This window comes from Saccoglossus kowalevskii, chromosome 17, assembly GCF_978046115.1.
Source record: "Saccoglossus kowalevskii chromosome 17, keSacKowa6.1, whole genome shotgun sequence".
Classification (NCBI taxonomy): Eukaryota; Metazoa; Hemichordata; class Enteropneusta; family Harrimaniidae; genus Saccoglossus; species Saccoglossus kowalevskii.
In genome coordinates, this window is record NC_140657.1 from 7,979,354 (window position 1) to 7,991,028 (window position 11,675).

The 11,675-nt window shown below is 39.8% G+C and overlaps 1 protein-coding gene across 1 annotated transcript; it reads right to left on the reverse strand.

The window, feature by feature from the left end:
- Window positions 1-524: 524 nt before the first annotated feature.
- On the reverse strand, window positions 525-11,462 carry LOC100371892 (uncharacterized). The gene is made up of 6 exons (XM_002739536.2): window positions 10,987-11,462; window positions 8,945-9,090; window positions 7,368-7,485; window positions 4,882-5,132; window positions 3,999-4,166; window positions 525-1,096 (listed from the first exon to the last, which is right to left on the reverse strand). Exons 1-6 carry the CDS (start codon window positions 11,460-11,462, stop codon window positions 525-527), a joined length of 1,731 nt encoding a protein of 576 aa, XP_002739582.2.
- Window positions 11,463-11,675: the final 213 nt, after the last annotated feature.

The following is an 11,675-nucleotide window of genomic DNA, read 5'->3' on the forward strand; positions in this document are numbered from 1 at the left end:
CGGTCAAAAAACACACATGACACTGACATAGTTAACTGGGCTCGTGTGCAGGAAGCTGCGTAGGTACATTTTGAACCAAATTACTCCGATCCCCGCGATAAATGTATAATTTGAGCTGAACATAGTTCAAACATCTTTATTACCCGATAAAAATAGAATACAACAATTAATATAATACAGTAGATACACTTGCCGGAAACAACTAATAGTTCATATTTTAGTGTAATAAAGACATATTTTCAATATGGATGATAATAGGTAATTTTTAAAATTGTTGCTGTATTACGATAAATAAATTTGATTATGATTTATCATATACATAGATAATTAATAATTTTGATTATGATTTATCATATACATAGATAATTAATATTTTTGATTATGATTTATCGTTGTCTCTATGAAGAATTACATTTAGTGCTGTGTCAAATTTACGAAAAATCGCAGGAAATGGATAATTTGTCGGATAAATTAACTATCAGTTGTAAGGGATATATGTTTATTGTCTGCGTCACATGTTGATATCAAGCCAAACTCAATGTACGCCATTCTCCCATAAACACCACGTGGAAATAAACAAACGCAACTGAGAATAGTTCGATGCGCCCTGCGTTATTGACCTCACAGTTATCGTGTATAGGTGGAGACATTGGGGCATCACTCATCTTAATATCACGCATAAACATGAAAGGCCAATCGTTTTCAAGATATGGCACAGAGACGTTAATTATATTATTGTTATCATCAGCCTTAAAATAGACGGGCCATCCATAAGGAAAAGACGTGGAATAGAAGTATTCCCTATACGCTACGGGGTCATCAACTCTCATATACAGAGTTAAGTCGGAATCCTCCGAAGCGGACAACGTGCCTTGTAACTGGAACCCAAACTCGTACCGCAGCTGGTTATTCATTTCATCGTATAGCACAGTGAAGTTGCCGAAAGCGTAGTGCCCATACTGACCCACGTAGTCATCGAAAGGTCGTAATAGAGGATGAGGTGAATTCGTCATTGGTGGCATCGGTGCGTAGGATGCATCTGTCCAAGGACTAGGAAAAGTGCAGCCGGTACTTGTGTTCAACCACGGCTCATAGCCTGTAGTGGTAATAATACATGGGAAAGGCGTTTAGCATTTATAACTGTAATCCGGTGGAGAACTCATTGTTCATTTGAGTCGATACTATGCATGTATGGTTGACTATATTAGTTTGTTTGGTTTCCATTAATGACAATATCGGATGACAGAATGAATGGTACAACCTCTTTTCAGCTAATTGTTACCTGCTCTGTAGATCACGCATTGTGGTATGTAGGGAGTGAATATCGGTGAGACATGAGTCTATTCGTAAAAAACAACAACTTATATTGCCCATTGCCAATTTGAAGCCAAAACAATATGTACCAAAATATTCTAACCTAATCACCACCAATATATAATGGCCCAGCCCCTCAACATTGTCACTTCTAATAAATAATTTTACAACTACCACCCATCCATATACTATCACCCCTATACATTTAATACTTAGCCCATTCTTTAAACATTGCAACCCCAACATGTACAATGGATCACCCCTTGAATATTGCCACCCTACATAACTAATACGCAATTAATTCAATATTGCTACCCCTACATATATATATTGACCAACTCTTTAATTATTGCCATCTTTCAACATTGCCACCCCAATATATACAATGGTTCATTCCTTAAACATTATCCCAATATGGGTAATGACTTACCCCTTAAAAATTTCTCCCCTTCAAATGTATTGGTCCATCAAAATTGACACGTATGCATATATAATTTCCACCCCTACATATATAATGACTATCCCTCACCCACTGTCAGCTCACACATACAATTGCCATCTCTTCAACACTGTCACCTCTACATATATAATGGCCAGCTCTTGAACATTGCCATATATAGCGGCCAATGTCACCTCTACATATATAATGGTCCACCCCTTAAACATTGTCATATGTAGTGGTTAATGTCACCTCTACATATATAATGGCCCACCCCTTAAACATTGTCATATGTAGTGGACCATGTCACCTCCACATATATAATGGGCCACCTCTTAAACATTGCCATATGTAGTGGCCCATATCACCTCTACATATATAATAGTCCACCCCTTAAACATTGCCATATATAGTGGCCCGTGTCACCTCCACATATATAATGGCCCACCCCTTAAACATTGCATATGTAGTGGCCCATATCACCTCTACATATATAATGGTCCACCCCTTAAACATTGCCATATGTAGTGGCCCGTGTCACCTCCACATATATAATGGCCCACCCCTTAAACATTGCCATATGTAGTGGCCCGTATCATCTCCACATATATAATGGTACACCCCTTAAACATTGCCATATGTAGTGGCCCATATCACCTCTACATATATATTGGTACACCCCTTAAACATTGCCATATATAGTGACCCGTGTCACCTCTACATATATAATGGCCCACCCCTTAAACATTGCCATATGCAGTGGACCATATCACTTCTACATATATAATGGCCCACCTTTTAAACATTGCCATATGTATTGGCCCATATCACCTCTACATATATAATGGTCCACCCCTTAAACATTGCCATATGTAGTGGCTCATATCACCTCTACATATATATTGGTACACCCCTTAAACATTGCCATATATAGTGTCCCATATCACCTCTACATATATAATGGCCCACCCCTTAAACATTGCCATATGCAGTGGCCCATATCACCTCTACATATATAATGGCCCACCTTTTAAACATTGCCATATGTATTGGCCCATATCACCACTACATATATAATGGTCCACCCCTTAAACATTGCCACATGTAGAGGCCCATATCACCTCTACATATATAATGGTCCACCCCTTAAACATTGCCACGTGTAGAGGCCCATATCACCTCTACATATATAATGGTACACCCCTGAAACATTGCCATATGTAGTGGTCCATATCACTTCTACATATATAATGGTCCACCCCTTAAACATTCCATATATAGTGGCCCATATCACCTCTACATATATAATGGTACATTCCTTAAACATTGCCATATGTAGTGGCCCATATCACCTCTACATATATAATGGTACACCCCTTAAACATTGTCATATGTAGTGGCCCATATCACCTCTACATATATAATGGTACACCCCTTAAACATTGCCATATGTAGTGGCCCATATCACCTCTACATATATAATGGTACATCCCTTAAACATTGCCATATGTGGTGGCCCATATCACATCTACATATATAATGGTCCACCCCTTAAACATTGCCACATGTAGAGGCCCATATCACCTCTACATATATAATGGTACACCCCTTAAACATTGCCATATGTGGTGGCCCATATCACCTCTACATATATAATGGTCCACCCCTTAAACATTGCCACGTGTAGAGGCCCATATCACCTCTACATATATAATGGCCCACCCCTTAAACATTGCCATATGTAGAGGCCCATATCACCTCTACATATATAATCGCCCACCTTTTAAACATTGCCATATGTATTGGCCCATATCACCTCTACATATATAATGGTCCACCCCTTAAACATTGCCACATGTAGTGGCCCATATCACCTCTACATATATAATGGTACACCCCTTAAACATTGCCATATGTAGTGGTCCATATCACCTCTACATAATCATTTGTCATCCTACATATATAATGACCTACCCCTTAAACATTGTCATATGTAGTGGACCATGTCACCTCCACATATATAATGGGCCACCTCTTAAACATTGCCATATGTATATATATATATAAACATGGCCCACCCTATTTATTTAATGGCCCATCCCTTCAACGTTGCCACTCCTACATATATAATTACCCACCCTTTATACATATAATGGCTATCCCTTACACATGGCCCACACTACTTATTTAATGGCCTATCCCTTCATTATTGCCACCCCTACATATATAATGACCCACTCCTTACCGAGCAAGTAATCATAAGCCTGCATACTGACTTCGTGCACAGTATCATACCCCCGATCGTCGCCTGGACTGTTGACACAGACAAATACTCCCGCGTTCATGGAATGAAACAATGAAATTCGGCAATAATAGGCACTGTAAGAACCAGTATGATAATTCTTCTCGTATCCTATACAGATAAACAACATACAAATGATATATATGATAAAACCCCTTACCATATTTGGACATTGTGTTACGTCACGGCTATACATTATCAGAAATAAAGAATTGCTCTATTGTGTTTCATTTGCCATGAATCTGTATTACATTTTCACGTTGAATTCGGTAACAATAAATCATGCAACTATTCGGTGTTGTGGGGTTTGTGACGTAAAAATGAAAGCATAATAATAACTAACTAAACTCAAGAACCACAGGGAGCATGTGTCATTCTCAGGCAAGTGTGTCGTTCGCGTGTTTTAGTGTAGAACGATGCGCGCATTCACGTTCCGAGCCAAAAAGGTCAGAAATTATGGGAAAACAGATCAGGAAATGCTCTTAAAGTGTTAGATAATGTCATATAATGAGTGAAAACAAATGGTGAAAAAAATAATCTTTGGCGGGGATCTCACCCGTCCTTTTACTGACTGGATTAACGTACCCTAGACGTTCATCAAAATACAGTAAGACAACACGTGAGAGCTCATATTAATAATTAGTATAATTATCTTGACGACACACCTTCAAATATAACCAACGTCAGAAACATTTGTGTTTTGTTTGTTATGCTTGTAAAAGAACACCGGAATTCAACCAGCGTTTAATATTGATTGCTGCGTAATCACTCCTGTTTGGTGGTACTGCACATGCGCAATTACGACAATAATGTCTTGTTAACTTACCTCGGTAGGATCCTTTGTACCACCCCATCCCATACATAGTTCTTGTATCGTCAATTGGATAGGTCGGTTTATACAAACAACACGTGCTGCTCTGTGTGAATGTCGGCGTGTAAGTATCACGTAAAGCGCCCTCATCTACAATCTGATCACCATCTTTGTTTTTTCCATATCTTAAATGAAACTTCATAAATTCTGCCATGTCGACTGCATTAGAAAAGATGCCCGCCGCAGGTGCAATCTCATCAAGGATTCTATACATTACAGAGGATATCAGATTATGGTGCGTGTCAGCATGCAACAGAACTTATGATATGAGATTCAGTATTTAAGTAAAATGTATAAGTGTCTTACATATTACGCAATCATTACTAGTGGGGCACATGCAACTTTTTCTGTATTTGTTCAGAACTCTAAATTCATGTATAACGCTGCTGCCTTAATAACAATTGTAACACTAAATGAACACACACCGGGTTCATGCTTCTCATAAACACAAATCATTGAATCAGTTGAAAATAATATTACTATGTTTATTTGATCATTATGTAAAAAGGCTACTGTACTTTATATGTAATACAGTGGAAACTATAGCAATACAGTGGGAACAATAGCGGACACAATAGTGGAAAACACTAATATAAAGTGCTATTTGCATTACGCCTATGATGTCCAAGGTTACACGGCATATCACGATGTGTTTACGTTTTAGTACTATATCGGTAACCTTGACAAGACTTAAAAGTTATGAAAATATAAAACGCAGTTAAGCCGCTTTATTTATTAGTATATTTGTATTATGCATATATAGGCGTATGCCGACAAGCTTTAGGAGGTGTTCGTTGGTTCGAATCATAATGTATATATGCGCAATGCAAGGGAACTGCTCTTAATCATATTTTGTGAAAATTACAATCTGGAACTGAAAAAACAAAACATAACCAATATGTGGTAAAGTTATATTACCGTGCGCTGCCCGTTATTGAAACGCCACATTCTCATTGGTCAATCGGTACCACCTGTATCCCTTCATTAAACAATAATGAATCCCAAACAGCGCCATATTGGGTGAGGAGAAGGCCGGGGTCGATGGCAATTGCACATTATCGCGTCTAAAACTATTTCGAATCCAGTGTGACACCGTAGGGAATACATTATTGCTGTTATAAATCACTTCCACCAGAATTGGACAGGTTTATTTAAATTTGTGGGCTTTTTTGTTTAAATGAATTTACTTGCGATGAGAAGTGTATCATGTGATAACGTAACACTATCAGGGGAAATTCTTCTCCTCGGGGTTCTCCACACTTGCCAGGGGGGAATCTCGTCTCGTCTCTCTATCGCGTCCCCTTGAGGTACGGGATCGGGAAAGTCACTTATACTTTACAGTCAAATAAGACGCACACAACGAAACACGTTTCAACTCTCGTCTTAGTCGGTCTTTCGAGCACTCTATAAGACACGGCGCCCTGGGGGAAAATCCCCAAGACTATCGCAAGACTGACCCAAGACTCTCTTAGACTGCGTCAACACTCGTCCCAAGGCTCTCCAGGACTGGACTCGACTGCATCTATCGTGCTGTGCTCCCCAAGACCAACTCAAACTCTCTTTATTCATTTTCAAAACTCTAACCAATTACAAAACAGTAAAAAGACTCTAGGGCGTAACCTTCAATCATAAAGCCAATCACACTAAGTACTGAATACGTCATATCTTTTGATTAATCGTTCACTACATTAATAACTACGGATACCAACTGTCAGAAATCGTAGTCAGAATAGCGACGGTTATCTCGTAATTAGTTCCAAATCACTGAGCCAAGTTCCGTCCAAAACTTCAAATAGGCCTAAACGATGACAGACATAACACAGCAATTCGCTAATAATCAGCTAATTAAGTCGGTCAACAGATACGCGAAAACTAATTCATGACAACACCACAGACGACATAAAAACTTCTAATTCTGATAGTGGTGGTTAACACACAAGAATGGGCTTGGCGTCGTCATTTGTTACCAAAACAATACACGCCAAATCATACTTTACATTTAAAAATGATTTCGCAGTTGGACTGGGGAAAAAGAATACAAGGAAACATCAACGTAACTTGAAGTCTATGGGAGCCTTGTAGGCCAATCAGATTGGTTCTCGTCACAAGCAGTTAGGATTCCTGGGTCTCAAAAAAGTAACACAACACCTAACAGTTAAAGCGGTGAGGTCGTCATCTGCGCACGAGCGAGAATTCACTCCCAAGCGACGATATCAACGCACGCTCAAAACGCAAAGGCTGTTTGTTTGTAAACAACGATACGTTCAGGCCGTCTGACGCATGCGCAGATGACGACTCTCCTGCTTTAAGTAAAGTTTATTTTCACAGTGTGATTCTATTTTGTATGTATTACTATGTTAAAATGTGTTTCACGTGTGAAATACTTCTTTTATAAAATACACTTGAAATGTGAAGATACAGCAATATAAACGTGGAGTTACCTGACCTGCGCTGCTTCATCAACCTCTATCCAATCACCCAGTGAATCGATTCTAGAGTAGCATGTCTTTGACCAATCAGAAGACGACATATCAGCACTGACCCGCGACGACACCATACCTAATGACGACGTCAGAAATTATATCAAAACCGGTGTGTACATTTCATGAATACGTTTCTGATTGGGCCACATATCTGACGCATATCATATATTGCAGACTCATTGGATCCTCGTTCATGACGCGCACTGTCGCTGACTCGCCCAAAATGTGAATAAAATGACGAATTGCATAATGTACTCGCCCATCAAATTGTGTATTGGAACCATGCTCACATTGTTAAAATATTGATATGCTACGATTTTAAAGGGCGGTGGTCGTTGCGCCACCCATGCGCGTAATATATAGGCCTCATATACACGAAGATGGTGACTTTGACTGTTGCGCAGATAAACGAGTACAAGCCGAGACGCTACCTAAGCTTTAATCAGATATGTTTAGGTGATTGGAAGGTATCGAAGGAGTCACCGGCGGTAATCAGTGAAAGTCGCGCCCAGGTAAAACCTCATACACGTGATTTCCATTTGAAGAGCGCATTGGATTGTGGGAAAATCAATGTTTATCAACACAAATGTCGTACATGCGCAGCGCAACAACCATATTAGAAAGTATACTAAAACATGTGCGTCTTCTTTGGTTTATGTGCCCTGACGTCGGCAAAACGCACATCACAAAACAGGAAGGTAATGTTATACCGATGTCTATCTGTGTGGTTTTATGTGTCGTAACCATTCAATGACAACGATTTAAAGGGGGGGGGGGTGGTCGTCGCACCGCGTCTTGTTCGATATGGAACTCATAGCGACGTACACAACGCGCGTAAAATAAATTGTTTGTTTACTTGAAATTCGAACACGCGCTGTGTGACGACCATCGCCCTTTAAATCGTTGTCACTGAATGGTTACGGTACATAAAACCACACAGATAGACATCGGTTTAACCACAGGCTGTAACGACCATTTAAATTGCTGTTGTGAATACACGTAGCTGTTTGGTTGTACATTCGGAGATGTGGGTACTTTGATCGCATGTACTATGTCATGATCAAGTTACGGTATACAACCACGGAGCTCTGGAATGCTCATTGGTTCAATGAAGACAGCCGTGGTACTAACAATGAAATACACTCGTATGTTTGTTACAGTGATTCTAATGTGGATACCTATCAAGTCATTTGACACACCATTTTTAGCCCACGAGAAATCGATTTCTTATTCTATCATAGACATTAAAAATGTTTTCTAAGAACTATGATTTTATTACGAAATGTGAGCATTGGTTATGTTTTGGCTTTAGCCCCAATCACTGATACTGGCTGTATAACAAGTCGGTGCTTTCACTGGTTGTTTGATCGTCCTGCGTATTTTATAGCGTGTGGGTATACAGGGCGAGGTTAAAGCGGGTGTGTCGTCACCCGCGCATGCGTCAAACGCGTTGTTATCGTCGATAATGACTCAATTCCCGCGCGTGCGCAGGTAACGACCCCTCCGCTTTAAATTAACTTATTTCGTGAACTTACCCAGTGAATCAAATAATTTACTCACTGATGTTTCCCATGATTCTCCAGTTAATACTTCAGTGACGTAACCAGCCAAAGTATACATATAATTACTGTACAACCAGCGTGATCGAAACTCGCGGGAATCCTCGAAAAATCGCATTCTCCTGAAAAGAATCAGTGTTTTATTCATAAACATCATTTTAAAATATGCGACTAAATGTTTACATTGTCGGTTACCAATAGATCCTTTGTGGCGTTCCACTCCCCGATACCTCTAACGCCCAGATACGACCCTAATACTGCTAGGATTTATGCAAACGTCATGGAATGTCAAATGCGTCTTTTTATCCGTTGGCCGGTTTAACCGCCGAGCGCGGAAGTCTCCATAATCAAATTATCTTCAGTATTTATGACTAACGTGACACGGCGATGAAATGGTGTTTCTTTGTATATACGCAAAACGTTGTTCGGTGGTATTGTCATGAATTTGTTTACGCGTATCTGTTGACCGACTTATTTAATTGATTATTAGCGAATGGCTGTGTTATGTCTGTTATCGTTTAGGCAGGCGAGGTCCTGGACGGAACTCGACTCAGTGGTTTGGAACTAATTACGAGATAACCGTCGCTATTCGGACTACTATTTCTGACAGTTGGTATTCGTAGTTATTAATGTAGTGAACGATTAATCAAAAGATGTGACATATTCAGTACTTAGTGTCATTGGCTTTATGAATAAAGGTCACGCCCTAGAGTCTTTTTACTGCTTTGTAATTGGTTAGAGTTTTGAAAATGAATAAAGTTGTTTTAGTTGGTCTTGGCTAGTACAGCACGACAGACGCAGTCCAGTCCTAGAGAGCCTTGAGGCAGTCCAGTCTTGGGCTAGTCTTGGGTCAGTCTTGCGATAGTCTTGGGGGCTTTTCCCCAGGGCGCTGTGTCTTATAGAGTACTCGACTGTCCGACTGTAAGGCTTAAGTGACTTCCCCGATCCCATACCTCAAGGGGACGTGACATAGAGCCGAGACGAGATTCCCCCCGGACACGTGTGGAGAACCCAGAGAGAAGAACTACCCCCCTGATAGTATCACACACGTTCCAGGTAGCCCTTGAAACATATGCCCCGTTCAAGAAAGAACTTGTATTTCAATCTATATTTAATGTGCCTGTGGACAATCGCCTGCTCGGACAGCCTCTCAGTATTTAGAACTTCAGGGTAATCTCGAAACAATATAATAAAAGGGCGTTGGTCGTCGTGCCGCGTCCTGTTCGATATGGGACTCGTATACAACGCGACGTATACAACGCGTGTAAATTACATTGTTTATTTACATGAAATTTAACACGCGCTGCGTGACGACCACCGCGCTTTAATATCAGAATCGGTCCCTGGAATAACATATTCAGACCAAATGAAAAATGTGCGTTATGTAACGTAAACTGTGTTGAAAATTAGTTTCATTTCCCACTAGTCTGCACTACTTTAAATCGCCCTTTGTTAATAAATTCTGTAGACTTCTGTATAATAACTGGGTCACCCGGCGATCCGAGCTTCAATGACGGGTGAGCATTTAAATTAAGCTACTAGCAGAGGGGATCTTTCATTTTTTTGCAAATTCATTAATTTTACATATGTGCTATAAACGTCAAAATGATTAAGTCAAAATAGCCTAGAATGTTATTCAAGTTGTTTAAAATGGGGTTTTCTTGAGACACAGGGAGCAAACTTGTCAAGTACTGACACAAATCACAGTCCGTCTATCTATGTACACTAATCAACATCATAAGTACATATGTGTTAATGCAAGACACTATAATAAAAGCATTCTTATTATCTTTGAATATATATATTCATAAATTTCACAGTTCAAACAAAAACAAGAGTTGTTTGGCTGATGAAATATAACATTGGACGTCTCTAAGTGACGTCAATGTTTATTGGTCGATCGGCTGGTTGGAGTCAACTACAATTGACATTTATAAATATTTATACAGAGGAAGGGAATGCCTTTGCTGTGCCGAGAATAACATGGCCACAAAATGAGAACCGATTTTCTTATTTACCTCACTAACTCTTCTCTGTTGAGACCAAGGGCAGCGGTACTAACACCCCAGTAATTCGCTATGCCAGATTTATGGGCTAAAACATCACGTAGATTCACCAATTCAGTTCGGAACAGCCCCTGCATCCAAAAGCTATCACCTAAAATCGACCTCAAAGGAGTATCCCAAGTACTTAGCTTTCTTCCAATCGCGTCCGCCGCAACAGTCGACGTGAACGTCTTACTGACAGAGCCAATGTTGAACAAAGTGGTGTTAGTGACTGCGTCTAAACCATCCAAGCGAACAGATCCAAAACCCTCGGCAAATACGGTATCGTCACCCCGTACCAAAGATACCGTCAGGCCTGTTACGTTCTTACAATTCATAGTGGTTTTGATGAATTCATTCAAAGATTCCACAGTCTGTTCCGTCAGAGGTTGGCAGAATGTGCTCGACAATAAACAGTATAACAACGCGATTATACCCACGGACGACATTGTTATGTGTACCTTAATCAACATTGTATGGGTTATATGGCCACTATATCGTGATTAACTGATACGACATGACATGCATGGTCACTACATTGATATGTTGGACAGTTTAGGGTCAATATTTCACGATTACAAACACACTAATAATGATTGTGACAAGTGATTAATAAGTGACCAAATATTTTAAATTAATACACAAGAACATTTACTTAATGT